Source organism: Terrapene carolina, unplaced genomic scaffold, assembly GCF_002925995.2.
Source record: "Terrapene carolina triunguis isolate 2854851 unplaced genomic scaffold, T_m_triunguis-2.0 Scaffold51, whole genome shotgun sequence".
Classification (NCBI taxonomy): domain Eukaryota; kingdom Metazoa; phylum Chordata; order Testudines; family Emydidae; genus Terrapene; species Terrapene triunguis.
Genome location: NW_020664402.1, coordinates 609,421 through 625,979, shown reverse-complemented (window position 1 = coordinate 625,979; position 16,559 = coordinate 609,421). Strand labels below are relative to the sequence as shown.

At 48.9% G+C, this 16,559-nt stretch overlaps 1 protein-coding gene across 1 annotated transcript in view; it reads left to right on the top strand.

Annotated features, from left to right (window-relative positions):
* The window catches only part of LOC113407661 (2-oxoglutarate dehydrogenase, mitochondrial-like), a 105,625-nt gene that overhangs the window by 76,138 nt on the left and 12,928 nt on the right, over nucleotides 1-16,559 (top strand). Inside the window, exons 8-12 of the mRNA XM_026656915.1 lie at nucleotides 4,853-4,999; nucleotides 5,958-6,048; nucleotides 9,346-9,525; nucleotides 13,888-14,016; nucleotides 15,774-15,953. Coding sequence (XP_026512700.1) covers nucleotides 4,853-4,999; nucleotides 5,958-6,048; nucleotides 9,346-9,525; nucleotides 13,888-14,016; nucleotides 15,774-15,953 — 727 coding nt within the window. The remainder of the gene's footprint in view (nucleotides 1-4,852; nucleotides 5,000-5,957; nucleotides 6,049-9,345; nucleotides 9,526-13,887; nucleotides 14,017-15,773; nucleotides 15,954-16,559) is intronic.

The following is a 16,559-nucleotide window of genomic DNA, read 5'->3' as shown; positions in this document are numbered from 1 at the left end:
CACTCCATGCAGGCTCAGGCTTCATCCTCTGCTTTCCTGGCGCATGTGCACATTCAGGAGATATGTAGGGCAGCGACTTGGTCATCAGTACATACCTTCGCCGCCCCCTATGTGGTAGTGCAGCAGTCCAGGGGTGATGCTGCATTTCGTTCAGCGGTCCTTCACTCCGTGACACCTCACTCTGACCCCAGCGCCTAGGTAAGGCTTGGGAGTCACCTAATTGGAATCGATATGAGCAAGCACTCGAAGAAAAGACCGTTACTCACCTTTGTAACTGTTGTTCTTCGAGATCTGTTGCTTATATCCATTCCAAACCCGCCCATCTTCCCCTCGGTCGGAGTAGCCGGCAAGAAGGAACTGAGGGGGCGCTGGGTCGGCGGGGGCATATATCCGGCGCCATAAAGGGGGCTCCTCTGCCGACCCACTGAGTGTTGCTAGGGTAAAAATCTTCCGACGATCATGCGCGCGCGCACCTAATTGGAATGGATATGAGCAACACATCTCGAAGAACAACTGTTACAAAGGTGAGTAACCGTCTTTTCCTGAGTCCCAGGCTGGAGCCCTAACCACTGGCCATCCTGCCTCTGGAGGTCCTTTGTGAAGCCTGTCAGTCAAGTGACTCCACTTGTGTACACCCAAAAATTGTGGCCTTAAACTATTTATAGGATCCCCCCCACACCCACAGAAATCACATAGATTCGCCTCTGGACAGTTATTTAAATATCATCTTAGCAGGTGTAATCCAAATGTTAACACGTCTTTTCTGTGTGTTACACATATAAGCATGGTGCATGCCTTGGAGTGGGAGAGGGTGGCTGGGACTTTATCTTAATGTCCCCAGAAGTGCAGTTCTTCTTCGAGTGCTTGCTCATATCAATTCCAGTTAGGTGTGTGCATGCGCCGCGTGCTCGGCTGTTGGAAACTTTCCCCTAGCAGCTACCTGTCGGGCCAGCTGTGGAGCCCCCTGGAGTGGCACCGGTATGGCGTTCTATATATGACCCTGCCGGCCTGACCCCCCACCCCCTTCAGTTCCTTCTTACCGCCAATGACGGTTGTTGGAACAGTGGTCTCATGCTTGCAAGTGTTCCACTAATCCCTAGCTTTTCTGCTAATCTCTGTATATAGTTACCCAATATTAGTTAGTTAATAGTTCTTAGTTAGTTGTTAATTATAGTCTCACTACTTAGCAGGTTGGGGGCGTCTGTGTATCGCCCAGGCCGTGACAGTCTGGACACAGTGCTGACCATCCCTTTGCACAAACTCGACTCCCTATGGTGGTGGCTGAGTCCCGCGCGGTAGGCGCCAGGGTTCCTTTTCGCCCACCCCAACCCACCTTGACCTTAATCATAGACGCGTCCGCGTTGGGCTGGGGAGCGCATCTGGGAAGCCTGACAACTCAGGGCCTATGGCAAGTAGAGGAACTGGCTCTGCATATCAACATCAAAGAACTCAGAGCGATCCACCTCGCCTGCCAAGCTTTTCTGACTCGCTTGCAGGGCCACTGCGTAGCGGTATTGACAGACAACACCACGGCTATGTTTTATATAAACAAGCAAGGCGGAGCCTGCTCGTCTCCTCTCTGTCAGGAAGTCCTCCTACTGTGGGAATTTTGCCTAGCCCACTCCATCCTTCTCCAGGTTTCATACCTGCCGGGTGTTCAGAACGTGCTGGCGGACAGCCTGAGCAGATGTTTCCTCACAAACAAGTGGTCGATTGGCCTGGACATCATCCACTCAGTCTTCTGCAGTTGGGGGTTTCCTCAAATCGACCTGTTCACCACATGGGCCAACAGGAAGTGCCCAACCTTTTGCTCCTTCAGGAGCCATACCCCAGGCTTGGTCGCAGATGCGTTCATGATTCCATGGTCGGGCAGCTACTATACGCCTTCCCACCATTCCCGCTAATCCACAAGTGCTTCTCAAAATCCGCAGGGACAAGGCGGACATCGTTTTGGTGGCCCCAGCCCGGCCTCGCCAGTGCTTGTACTCCACCCTCATGGACTTGTTGGTCCAGTCACCGATACGGCTACCTCTCACTCCCGACCTCATTACACAGGACCACGGTCGCCTTCTTCACCCAGACCTTCAGTCTCTCCACCTCAAGGCCTGGAGAATCCGTGGCTGAATCAGGCAAAGCTCACCTGTTCGGATCCGGTGAGGCAGGTAGTTCTGGAAAGCCGCAAGCTGTCTACTAGGGCCACATACAGGGCAAAATGGAAGAGGTTCTCCAGCTGGTGCGCCCAAAGGCAGGTGCTCCCGCTCCAGGCTCCCATTCCTGGTATCCTGGACTATCTTCTGTACCTGAAGGACCAGTGTCTGGCATTTGGTTCCCTCAAGGTCCACCTCGTGGCCATCTCGGCCTTTCACCCAGGTGATTCTGGGCATTCGGTGTTCGCTCACCTCATCGTGGGACATTTCCTGAAAGGCCTGAAGAAGATACATCCCCCGATGAAGGTCCCCATCCCCGCCTGGGACCTTAACCTAGTCCTCTCCCGCCTCATGGGCCCTTCCTTCGAGCCTTTAGCTTCTTGCTCACTCCTCTACCTCTCTTGGAAAGTAGCTTTTCTGGTGGCTATCACCTTGGCATGATGCGTGTCTGAGCTGCGGGCCCTCACCTCTGAGCCCCCATACACGATTTTTCATAAAGACACGGGGGCTCACCCAGCTTTCCTTCCCAAGGTGGTGTCCCACTTCCATATTAGCCAGGACATCTTCCTGCCAGTCTTTTATCCAAAGCCACACAACAGCCCTCAAGAACAACAGCTGCACTCGCTGGATGTTAGGAGAGTGCTCGCTTTCTATATCAAGCGCACAAAGCCATTCCAAAACTCAACCCAGTTGTTCGTTGCTATAGCAGAGCAGATGAAGGGTTTACCAGTTTCCTCCCAGCGGATCTCCTCCTGGATCACAGCTTGTATCCGCACCTGTTATGACTTGGCAAAGGCTCCTCCGCCTGCCATCACGGCTCACTCCACGAGGGCTCAGGCCTCCTCGGCAGCCGTTCTAGCCCAAGTACCTCTCCAGGAAATCTGCAGGGCTGCGACGTGTCTTCTGTGCATACTTTGACGTCGCACTATGCCATTGTCCACCAATCTAGGAACGATGCGGCCTTCGGCAGAGCGGTACTTTGATCGGCAATACCTTGACTCTGACCCCACCTCCTCGGTAAGGCTTGGAAGTCACCTAACTGGAATTGATATGAGCAAGCACTCAAAGAAGAAAAAACGGTTACTCACCTTTCTGTAACTGTTGTTCTTCGAGATGTGTTGCTCGTATCTATTCCATTCCCCCCGACCTTCCCCTCTGTCGGAGTAGCTAGCAAGAAGGAACTGAAGGGGGGTCGGGCCGGCAGGGTTGTATGTAGAGCGCCATGCCGGCGCCACTCCAGGGGGCTCCACAGCCGGCCCAACGAGTAGCTGCTAGGGGAAAGTTTCCGACAGCCATGCACGCGGCGCATGCACACCTAACTGGAATAGATATGAGCAAGACATCTCGAAGAACAACAGTTACAAAAGGTGCGTAATGGTTTGGGTTTTTTTTCTGTATTGAGTCTGATCTCTAGCAACCTCATTCTCTGAGACTTCAGCTATCTCACTGACGTCCCGTTTGACCCCTCGGCCTCCCATTTCTTTTCCACTGCCTTCTTGTTGACCTTAACCCTGTATTAATTCCCACACTCCTTACAATGGCTCCTCTCTCGACCTTGTCTGAGCACTGCTCTCACCAATCTCCCATCACCAAGTTCTTTCTCTCAGGCCACCATCTCGTCGCTTTCAACATAACCTCCTGCCCCCCACCCCGAAGCTTTCTGTGGTCTCCAGACCGTCAACGCCTTTGATGGCCTTGCTGTTCTCAGATGTTTCCTCTGATTTTTGTTGTGGAACCTCGCTCACCTATCCCCCGTCTCCCCTAGTGCCTGATTCCTCTGCTCCTGAATGTTTCCAGGGGGAGTTTCACTTTCTCCATTATGGGTGTGTTTCTCTTCCTTCAATCCTACCCTCCTCTTTTCCATACAGTGCTATTCATCACTGCCCACTGGTTCCAGCTCACAGAAACTCAGCCTTTGCCTCCCTTCTGAAATGCATCTTTTCATCTTTTCCCCTCCCTGCTCAAGGTCTTCTCAGCTCCTTCAAGGAGATCAACAAGATTATAATGAGTCTTCCAGCAGCCCCCACATTCCTTCTTCTCTTCTGTCACAGACAGAGGTTTTTGATTGCTCCCTACCTTTGCCTTCTCCCCCTTTCCACCCCATCTCCATTCACTACCACTGCCCCCTGCACCTCTCCTCTAACTCCTGGAACCTCCCCACTTGGACTTTGCCTCCATTCCATTCACTGCATCCGCTCTTCCCAAGTTCCCGCTTTGCAGCCGCTTCTCAGGACCCTCTTCTTCCACCCCCCTGCAGCTTTTGGTGCTCTTGATTATAACGTTCCATTTTGAAATCTTGACCCCCTTTTGGTTTCCACCACTCCAGCCTACCTCTGCCTGTTAGCCAGCTGGCTGTTGGCTGCTCATGGGAATTCTTGGCATTTACTTAAAGCTATATTTAGATTGTATATTTTATCCTTCTCTCTTGCCCTTCATATGTTCCTTTCATTCTTAGATTAGGACCAATGTTGGGCAGGGACTGTGCTGGGAGTGCCTAGCACTTTGTACATAGTGCGTGCTATCCTAGTAGTAATAATTATAAGGGCACAACACAGCCAATGGAGCATAGAAGAATCACTTGCACAAGTGACCTGTCAGTCTATATCATCCATCTGTGACTCCCCCACTAACGTCCCTGTGGGTACTCTGGCCCATGCAATAGGCTGTGGCCTGACCATTGACTTCTGTCTGACTCTGCCTTTCAGGTTTGAGGAGTTCCTCCATCGGAAATGGTCTTCAGAGAAGCGTTTTGGCTTGGAAGGCTGTGAGGTGCTTATCCCAGCCCTAAAGACGATCATTGACAAGTCAAGTGCGAATGGAGTGGATTATGTTATCATGGGAATGCCACACAGGTAACAGGATCCTTGTCTCCCCACCCCATATTTTGGCGGCGGGGGCAGCTGGCAGGTCAGAAAGCTGCAGGCAGGTGGCAGTTGGTTGGTGGGGCTGAGGTGTAAAGGGAAGCTGGCTTCCCCTAGAACTCTTGCTCCTAGCATGAGATGACTGTTTTTCCAAAGATTATTAAATTTAATTTTATTGAAAATGATATAAACAAACTGAGATTCAAATGCATCTTGGGCATTAGCATCACCCATTCATAGCTAACATCACCCATTATACAAGGCTGCAGGAAATGTATCTTAACATAGAGGGAACACCCTGTGCCTTTCTAAACAAAATGCCCAGCAAGCCCTTGTTTATTATCTGCATAACTGCACGCTGGAATCTGCAGAATAATAGTTTCCCCAGTAAGCCCTTAATCTAGGGTATGTGTTGTACCTCCTGCAGAGGAGCCAGGGGTTCCCTGTGGATATTGAGGCCCTGTTGCTCAGGTGCACAATACTAGGCAATTTGGACCTGTGTTTTAAGAAGGTCTGGCCTTGCAACACGGATTTAACTGGCATCTGGATCCAAATTAATTGGGAAGTGTAAAGCATGGTCTTCCTGAGGTGGCTGCCAGCATAGGGGAATCTCCTGCGGCTGTTTCTGCCAGAGTCCGGCATGAGTAAATCATAGTATTGCAAAAAGAACCCCTCATGGGACAGGGTGCTGCCGGGTGACCCACCTTGCTTTCCTCTTCAGAAGGAGCACGGGGTACTGGAGTCTCTTGCCACAGACTGTACCACCAGTTTGGCAGGGCGTGGGGGAAAGTAAAACTGCTTGTTCTTGGTGTAAAATAGGAAGAGGAATGGGTCCTTTGCCTTGGTTTGAAGCATAGATGGTGCAGTGAGAAGCACTCTCTCCAGACAGGCAGCATAGAGTGCAAGGCGAGCTGTCCACCTGTAGCTGACTGTGGCATTGATTTCACAGAGGGCGTCTGAATGTTCTCGCCAACGTGATCAGGAAGGAGCTGGAGCAGATCTTCTGTCAGTTTGATTCCAAGCTGGAGGCTGCTGATGAGGTGAGTGAGGTTTGACTAGAGTCTAAGCAAGCAGCCACATGAGAGTATAGGTACAGTATGCAGTGGGGCTCTTTCTCCAGACAGCAGACTACACTTGGCAATCTCTGTCCCCAGAGGCCCCAGCAGAATTCACGAGAAGACCACATGAGTTGTCAGTCCTAGGGTCCCATCTAGCCTAGTATCGCATTTCTGACAGTGGCCAGAACCAGCTGTATCAGAAGGAGGTGCAAGAATCTCCTTAGTGGGCAATTCTGGAATAACCTGTCCATACGGGAAACCTCTGCCTGTTCCTGACCCTCGTCAGTTAGTGGTTGGCTTGCCCTGAACCAGGAAGGTTCATAACCCTTCTGTTTTTCTTATCCTGTGACTTACCGTTGGGTGTTCTCCTTATCCAGATGGATAACTAGTTATTTATTGATCCTGCTCAGTTCATGGCCTCGATACCTTGTGGCAGTGAATTCTGCAGGGTAAATGTTGTTTTAAATGTGTTGTCTCAGTTGATCCAGTTTCAAAGCCAAGGCAGGACTTTATCCCATGACTGTTTTGTTTACCTTAATAGCTTCTTGTGAGACTTGGTAGCCTCTTCAAAATAGTCTTGAGAGTCCAGTAAATTATGAATCTTGGTTCTCCTGTAGTCTCTACCTTGCTGTCAGAGATGCTAGTGGATTAGAGAGACATGGTTGTTCGTTGACACAAGCTGGGCTGATCTGTCCCTATCCTATCATGAGCTTCTAGGTCAGGCTTCCCCCTTTCTTCCATAGTGTGGCCCATGTGTTGGTAGAGAGATCATCTTATGGAGCACTTCCCCTCTATAGCATGTTCTGATTTTTGGCCACATGCCATGCCACTAGCAGCTATAGTAATTCCTTGTTCCTCTTCGAGTGATTGCTCATGTGCATTTCACAATAGGTGTGCATACTCGCCACGTGCACCGGTGCCGGAAGTTTTTCCCTTAGCAGTACCTGTAGGGGGGAGCACCCCTAGTGACCCCTGGAGTGGCGCTGCCCTGGTGCGGTATAAGGGGCGCTGCGCGCTCCCCCCACCCTCAGTTTCTTGTTGCTGCCAGTGAAGGTGCTTCGGAACTGCTCTGCTGTAGTTTTCCCTCTTGGACTTTGTTAGTTCGTAGTTAGTAGTGCCGGTAGTTTAAACAAAAACAAAAAGTAGCTTTAGTTAGAATTAGTTAAGTGCGCCTGGGTCGGGGCATGCCCTGTGCCCCAGGCTTTAAGTCGTGCGACACTTGCAAATGGTCTATGCCCGTGAGTGAGCCGCACGCAGACTGTTTACGCTGTCTGGGGGAACCCATCTCAGCGACCGCAGCAAGATTTGCAGATCTTTCAAACCTCGGACCAAGAAGGAGCAGGTCGTTCGGCTCCAAGCCATTTTCACACCACTGCACCACTCCAAGTCAGCACCGAGCACTGTGGCATCGGTGCGCGGCGACCCAACGGTGCCCTCCATCAGTTGGCACCACTCCCTGTCCATGGGACACTCTAAAAAGGCGAAGAAGAGGTCTTGTCCGCCAAGGCACCAGAGCAAGACTGGGGGAGAGACTAGACCCACGTTAGGCAGCTCTCGGTCCCCATCGGCCTCGTGGCCTCCTACTCAAGTTGAGCGGAGTAGCCCAGCCCACTCTGAGCCAGCCTCCCTGGACACCAGTGGCCACATTCGGGTGCCCTCCATGCCGGAGGCCCTGCAGGCGGCTCGAGACGTTATGTCTCTCTGCCTACTATATGGACCAAGACATTTTCCTGACGGTGCTCTGTCCCAAACCCCATGCGTCTAGTGAGGCGCAGCCTCCACATGCTGGATGTGAGACGAGCCCTGGCCTTTTACCTGAAACGTACGAAACCATTCAGAAAGTGCTCGCAACAGCTCATCGCCTCGGCCGAACACATGAGAGGCTGGCCGATCTCCACTCAGCGGCTCTCCAACTGGGTCACCTCATTTATCCATACTTGTTACAACCTGGCGGGAGTTCCCCTGCCGCGATTGTGAGGGCACACTCGACTAGGGCGCAAGCCTCGTCGGCTGCCTTTCTGGCCCATGTCCCTATTCAGGAAATCTGTAGGGCTGCCACATGGTCATCGGTTCACACTTTCACCTCGCATTATGCGATCGTCTCCCAAACCAGGGAGGACACCGGGTTCGGCAGGGCAGTACTCCGTCCCGAGTGTCTGTGAACTCCTACCCACCTCCAACAAATATATCTTGGAATCACCTACTGTGGAATGCACATGAGCAATCACTCGAAGAAGAAAAGACAGTTACCTTTCCGTAATAGGTGTTCTTTGAGATGTGTTGCTCATGTGCACTCCACATCCTGCCCTCCTTCCCCTCTGTTGGAGTTGTCTGGCAAGAAGGAACTGAGGGTGGGGGGAGAGCGCAGCACCCCTTATACTGCGCCAGGGCGGCGCCGCACTCACTACGGGCACTCCCCTATGGGTACTACTAAGGCAAAAACTTCTGGCACCGCTGCACATGGCGAGCACGCACACCTATTGTGGAATGGACATGAGCAACACATCTCGAAGAACACCAGTTATGGCAAGGTAACTGTCTTTTTGGGGGGAAGGGGAAGCTTGTGTATAATTTGTGCCCCTTCTTACACTTACACAATTTTACTTCACCTGTCCCAATCTTTCTCCCACCCTAGTGAGTTTATTCCCACTTCTTCCTGATCTCCCACTTCCAGACCCCGCTTCCTTCTCTTCTCTCCTCTCCCCCCTGCCCCATCCACCTCCCTTGCTCTCTCCAGACCCCATGCACTTGCCTCCTTTCCTCAGTGCTTCTACCTCCTGGCTGCTGTCACACCCTCAATACCCTTTGGTTCTCCCATCTCTAGGGTATAAATGAGGTCAGATGCTTATCGGAGGTGCACAGAATACAGCTGGTAACCAGGACCTATGTTGTTGAACTTAGATGCTTAAAGCTAGTAGTACTTAGGTACCCAAACAAGAGCCCTGCCTTGGCTTCAATGGGAGCAGGACTGGGTTCTTAAACAATATAAATGATTTTCACCTTTGTGGCCAATATTTGGGGCACCTCTGTGCTGCTATTACTCTGTGATATCGGCAAATGCACGTGCTCTGTGGGTTCAGTGTTTCTGGTAATTGCAGCTCTAGCTGAAGAGCTCCAAATTCATGACACTTGTATACTCCACACAGCACTAGCTGATGCTGCGTACCCATGCTGTGAGCCTATGGACTGCGGGAGGCATCAGGGACTCCTGCTCTCATCCGAAATCTCCCCAAGCTCTGCCGCCCACACTCCTCTCTTGACTCTGCTCTTTCTCTCCAGGGCTCGGGAGACGTGAAGTACCACTTGGGAATGTACCACCGGAGGATTAACCGTGTCACTGAGAGGAACATCACCCTCTCCTTGGTGGCAAACCCCTCTCACTTGGAGGCTGCAGATCCAGTGGTTATGGGCAAGACGAAGGCGGAGCAGTTTTATTGTGGGGACACTAAAGGAAAGAAGGTAAAGGGCACTGAATATCTCTGATCCAGTGTCTGTTACAAGTTTATTCAAACTCGGCTGACTGAAGGGAGGCAAACTGCTCCATCAGGAAGCCAGATTAGCCGAAGAAATCCATGTGGTTTGTTTTCCATTCTAAATTTCCCCAGAGATCTGGAATGCTGTCTGCCACAGGAAGAGTTCTGGTCCTACATAAAGCACCCTCTCCTGTTTTATTCCTCCATCAATAGTCAGAGCAGTGCCGCTTCTGTCCTGCTCCAACTTAACCGAGCCATAGCGAGCAGCGGAAGTAGCGGCTCAGCCAAAATGTCTTCTCTGATTTTGGGTGTCTTGGAGTGGGAGGCCAGATTGCTAGAAACGGTGAATGCACGAATCTCCAGTTCAAGTCAGGGGAAGGGGCGGGTGTTCAGCACCTCTGAAAATGGGGCTCAGGGTGTTGCAACTGAGGTATCTGAGAACCGAGGCATCCCAAATCGGTGGCCATTTAAAAACAAAAAAAATCAGCCTGGTGCTCGTGCTGTGCTGCTACTCAGCAGCAGCTAGAGGCCTTGGTAGTATTCTCAGAGGGGCCGGGGATGGAAATGGGAGGAGATATTGAAGTCGATGAAATGTCAGAAGGCTGAAAGATGCCACAATTAAGCTTTGTATAACTTGCTGGAAAGGGATAAGCCAATATTTGGTGGCTGTGGTGGTGGATTGCAGATCTAGACGTCACCATGACTAGGTGATGCAAAGGGGATTCACTCAGACTGAGAACCACTGGCAGTTGCTCTGGAAGTCACTGAGAACAGCAGAGACTGGAGAGAAACAGAGAACAGCAGAAAGGGTTGGAGAAAAATATCTGTGGTGCGAATCCTCAAAAAGAAAAATAGAATGATGTGGCAATTTACCAGCCATTAATCCGTTCCCTTGTAAAAAGACGCCATGTGAGTGACTGGCCCATGATCAATAAGAGAAATGAGCTTATGTGGAATCATCGCAGACTCTTCTTCACTTTGCTCTACTAACAAAATGTAGTGGAGGAAGAGGACACAGAGGATGGAGGATCTGTTTGTTTCAGTGAATTTGATCAAGTGCCTCATTTAGTTCAGATGCCCTTGTATAGGGACAAAGTCTTAAGGCATATTGTAAAGTGCGGTAATGGAAAGTCCCAGCGAATGGACTCATGAGAGTCATCAGTGGGATTGGGGTTAGATCCATTCTGAAAGAGTGGTTAACAAGCAGACCCACCCTAGAATTGCAAACCCCACCGACAGAGAAATAACACTAAGGAACCTTGAGAGGGAGTAATGTGAGAGTCAGGCTGCAATGATGCAGCCTAAGGCATCGGGATGGGGAGGGAGGTCCCTTTTGCAGCAGGAGATCTCTGCGACAAGTAACCAGGTGTGAAAGTGTCTGGGTGAAGTCCTGGTTCCATTGCAGTTGGTGGGAGTTTTGCCACTGACTTCAGCGTAGCCAGGAGTTGCATGTCTAGAGGCATGTTGTGCAGCAGGAAGTCACTTTCTCTTATAGAAAATGACTATAAACAAACTCTCCCTCCCCAGTTAAACCTGACCAAACTGAAGGAACTGAATGTAAATCGAGGATCACTGTGATCCTGAGATGTGTCCTTGGCTTGGAATAGGTAGTGGGGAACAGAGGATCCATTCCATGAGAGAGAACAGCTGTGTCCTTCAACATGTATCCTAATGTGAAAGAACAAGCCATAAAAAATGGGCTGTTGTAAGCAACTTCAGTGTCTGGCTTATAACAAACATGTATCCAATATCCTGGGAGAGGTAGAAGGGTGAGATTCAATGAGATCAAAAATAGCCCTGGTCCTTTGTGGGAGGACGGAGAATATACCAAGACGAATACTGTCCTCTGGTACGGCAGCATCTGTAGACAGCACTCCACGTCTAGCGTGATTAGGCAGCAGCCTCACACAGATACTAGTGGAATTCCCATTTTAATTGCTGCACCTGAAGTGTCCTCACTAACGTTTGAGGTGGCTTGTGAAATGCACATCCTTTCTCTATGGGCATGAATTTTTTCAACCCACACTTGGGAGGGAAGTCTGTCATCAGTAAAATCAAAAGCAACACTCATTTTCATTTAGGATGATTCCCTTTTTCCAAAAGCTGGAGAAGTGAGATAGGCACTGGCGGGTGCTCAGTAAACTTTATCCACCACTGGGACTGGTTCCAATGTAACACTCAGCAGTAGATCAGTTAATTGGCATAATCCACTGATTGCCTTTAATTCCAAGAATCATTTTTAACTAGGGTTGTAAATTAATTGCCATTAACTCATGCGATTAACTCAAAAAAAAATGATTAAAAAAATCACGATTAATCTCACTGTTAAATAGAATGCCAATTGAAATTTATTAAATATTTGTGGACGTTTTCTACATTTTCAAATATATTGATTTCAATTACAACACAGAATACAAAGTGTACAGTGTTCACTGTATATTTATTTTTTTGTTACAAATATTTGTACTGTAAAAAACCAAAGAAATAGTATTTTTCAATTCACCTCATACAAGTACTGTAGTGCAATCTCTTCATCATGGAAGTTGAACTTACAAATTGTAGAATTATGTACAAAAAAATAACTGCATTCAAAAATAAAACAATGTAAAACTTTAGAGCCGACAAGTCCACTCGGTCCTACTTCAGCCAATCGCTCAGACAAACAAGTTTGGTTAAAATTTGCAGAAGATAATGCTGCCAGCTTCTTGTTTACAATGTCACCTGAAGGTGAGAACAGGCATTCACATGGCACTTTTGTAGCCGGGGTTGCAAGGTATTTACATGTCAGATATGCTAAACATTCGTATGCCCCTTCATTCTTCAGCCACCATTCCAGAGGACATACTTCCATGCTGATGATGCTCGTTAAAAAAATAATGCATTAATTACGTTTGTGACTGAACTCGGTTGGGGAGAATTGTATGTCTCCTGTTCTCTTTTACCTGCATTCTGCCGTATGTTTCATGTCATAGTAGTCTCGGATGATGACCCAGCACATGTTCGTTTTAAGAACACTTTCACAGCGGATTTGACAAAATGCAAAGAAGGTACCATTGTGAGATTTCTAAAAATAGCTACAGCTCTCTGCCCAAGGTTTAAGAATCTGAAGTGCCTTCCAAAACCTGAGAGAGACGAGGTGTGGGGCATGCTTTGAGAAGACTTAAAAGAGCAACACTCCGATGCAAAAACTACAGAACCCAAACCACCACAAAAGAAAATCAACCTTCTGCTGGTAGCATCTGTCTCAGATGATGAAAATGAACATGCATCGGTCCACTCTGCTTTGGATCGTTATCAAGCAGAACCCATCATCAGCATGGACATATATCCTCTGGAATGGTGGTTGAAACATGAAGGGACATATGAATCTTTAGCGCATCTGGCACGTAAATAGCTTGCGGCGCCAGCTACAAGAGTGCCATGAGAATGCCTGTTCTCACTTTCAGGTGACATTGTAAACAAGAAGCAGGCAGCATTATCTCCTGCAAATCGTAACCAAACTTGTTTGTTTGAGCGATTGGCTCAAGTAGGACTGAGTGGACATGCAGGCTCTAAAATTTTACATTTTTATTTTTGAATGCTGTTTTTTTTGTACATAATTCTACATTTGTAAGTTCAACTTTCATGATAAAGAGATTGCACTACAGTACTTGTATTAGGTGAATTGAAAAATACTATTTTTTTGGGTTTTTTTACAGTGCAAATACTTGTAATCAAAAATAAATATAGTGAGCACTGTACACTTTGTATTCTGTGTTGTAATTGAAATCAATATATTTGAAAATGTAGAAAACATCCAAAAATATTTAAATAAATGGTATTCTATTATTGTTTTAACAGCGCGATTAATTGCGATTAATTTTTTTGATCGATTAACAGCCCTAGTTTTAACGTCGTCGTCTAGAATTTCGGGAGGGGAGGGCTCTGAATCCACTCAGTATCTTCCTGAGTCATTGCACCAGAGACACTAGCCATAGTCTGTTCAGATCCAGCCTCACATGGAGGAGCTTTGTTGAAACATCAAACTGGAACCTCACTCCCTAGTGCAGTCACCTGGGGGCTAAAGCATCAGATCTTCCTTGCCATGAAGGTTACGGACAGACAATGGAAAGGATGAGGCAAAGGAGCTGCCACCAGAGAGATGTGGAGATGTATGTACAGTGGGGAGATGGAGAAGAGTTTTCCATGCCCAGTCAGAGCCTGCTTGTAGCTGCTCCCCCACCCTAGCCAATAGCCCCTCCTTCCCCAGTACTGCTGGGCCCCCTTTGTGTGCACTTCTGGGCACCTTTAATACTGAAAGGAAGCCAACAAGCCACCAGCCTTCAGTTTGGTCCTCTTGTCCCCACAGGTGATGTCCATTCTCTTGCACGGAGATGCAGCTTTTGCCGGGCAGGGTATAGTGTATGAGACGTTCCATTTGAGCGACTTGCCATCCTACACCACGCATGGGACAGTTCACGTGGTTGTGAACAACCAGGTAAAAACTGGGCCCCTTGGCTGCAAGACTGGGTCCTTCAGCTCCACCGATACCAGAATCTTTGAGAACATGCACTTTAAATGCCCAGGGCAGGGAGAGTGGTTTGTCAGTCTCTGACGTATCATGCTGGTGTGCTAGCAATGGTAAGCGTGTGTCAAGGATGTGTTTTATCCTAGGGATGGGGCCCTGTATCAGGGTCTTCTCCCACTAAAATGCTGCTGTGTTGTACCTGTGAAACTCCAGTTATGGTTCACTGCTGGAATTGGGGCTTCTGGGGATGTGTATAGGCAGATCCATAAGCAGGAGAGCTCCTATGAGACAAGGCTAAGGAACAAGAAGAACTGATGGTAACTTGCTCTGGGCTAGAACGGTGAAGTCCCTAGTGTCTAGGGCCTGATCTACACTACAGACTTAGGTTGACATAAGACAGGTTACTTCAGCCTAATTATGTCAGTGTACACACTACAGCCTTGCTCCCACTGATGTAAGTGCCGATGTACCTCCATCTCCACAAGAGGTGTAGGGCTTATGTTGGTGTAGTTAGGGCGACGCAGTGTCACTGCGGGTTACTTACCTGGGCTGTTGGCTGTCATTCTTATCAAGTTCATGGCTCCATGCTGGCATCCTGAAATTGACAAGAAAGCCGGGCTGTCAACCCCGGGATGTGGAGGGGGCTCCAGCTAAAGCCCAACTGCTCCCTGGATCCCGTCTCCCCACTCCCAGCCTGCCAGTTACATGGGCTCCCCTCTCCCAGCCCGGCTGCTCCCCCGGTCCTGGCTCCCAGCCCAGCTGCCTCTCACTGCCCAGGGAGCTGCATGCAGAGCTGACAGCTCATGCTCTCAGCCCCCTCACACTGTCCCTCTTAAGTCGGTGGAAGCGTTCCTGGTGATGACACGCATCGCCGACCGGAGGAGGGCAGTGTGGATATGAACCACCGCAGTGGTGGCTGTAAGTCAACCTAACATAGGTCGACTTAAGTTTGTAGTGTAGACCTGCCCTAAATTATTGTCTTTTTGATCCCCTGTTCTGTTTTGAGCTTAGGTGACAGTGGCTTGATTGATATCCCGTTCCCTGATGCTGGGCAGGCTGGTTCTGAGTAGAGCCCAGTGGGAGAAGGAGGGGGACTGTTTGAGCTTTTATATGGTCTCTCTGAAAGAGTCTTTACCCTGTCTTACCTCTCACAAGCACCGCCCTTTATGTGGACTCCATTAATGTTCTGCCCTGGTGACTGCCCTCCCTCTGCTGAACAGAGCATAACAAAGTCAGAACAGAGCTAACTTAAAACTGACCTGGATAGCTTCTCTAGCTAGACCAACATAATAACTGGGACTCCCTTTACTGGCCTGGGAAGCTTTCTCCAGGAAAGGTAATAGTTGTTCTGTAATACTTCCCTCTGGTTGGAGCTCTATTATCCAGCAGGTGGGGTAAATGGTTGTAAAAATCTCTTGTCATCAATCATGACAGCTCCTTGGTCTAACCTGACATGGAGGCAGTGTGGTCTTGTGGTTAGAGCAGGGACTGGTAGGTAGTTGGAAGCTTGCAAATTTACTCCCAGCTCTGCCAACAACTCGCTTAAAATCTGTCTGTTTTCCCTCTGCAAAGTGGAGGGAACTCTCCCTTCTCCCACTCTGTGTGAAGCATTTTGAGATGCTCAGATGATGAGCGCTATCTGATTGCCAAGCCTAACTATTTTCTAGACCTTTTTGTGTCCGCTTTCTGCTATTTTCCATGACGGCCCCAAATTGCTCTGTTTCCAGATTGGATTCACTACAGACCCCCGTATGGCCCGTTCCTCTCCGTACCCAACCGACGTTGCCCGGGTGGTGAATGCACCTATTTTCCATGTCAATGCGGATGACCCAGAGGCAGTGGTGTATGTGTGCAATGTAGCAGCAGAATGGAGAAGCACTTTCCACAAAGATGTGGTGGTTGACTTGGTAGGTGATTGGGAACCAGTTGGGGCTTTGCTAAAATCCTGGCTTTGTTTAGTGAACTTCTGGGGAAATGACAAAATGCTCTTCAGATGAACCATTGGAGGCATCTTGGACTGTGTTTGTACAGCACCTAGCACAATGGGGCCCTGGGCCATGACTGGGGCTCAGAGGTGCTACTATAATCCAAATAATAAATAATGACCCTCTTGTGCTTCTTTGCACCTTAACCCTTTGTTCTTTGAGTCTGGTAGTTTTGGGGGGGGGGGGGGGGTATCGAAAGAAATATTTAAGCGAAAACAAGGCACTGAAAATGTAGCTGTGTTGTGCTTGAAGAAAAGGAGATGCTAATTTTCCTGTAACTGCTCAAATAGCTGCAGTTTTTCTTTTAAACTGGGATGAAACCATCCCACTGAGTCATTAGTTACTCTAGTTTTACACCAGTGTCGCTCCATTGACTTCAGTGGAACCTACTCCTGATTTACACTAGTCTAAATGAGATCAGAATCAGGCCCTCTGCCTTCAGGCTGTACATGACCACGTGTACTGGGCACCGCATTTCAAAAAAGATGTGGAGAAATTGGAAAGGGTCCAGAGAAGAGCAACAAGAAT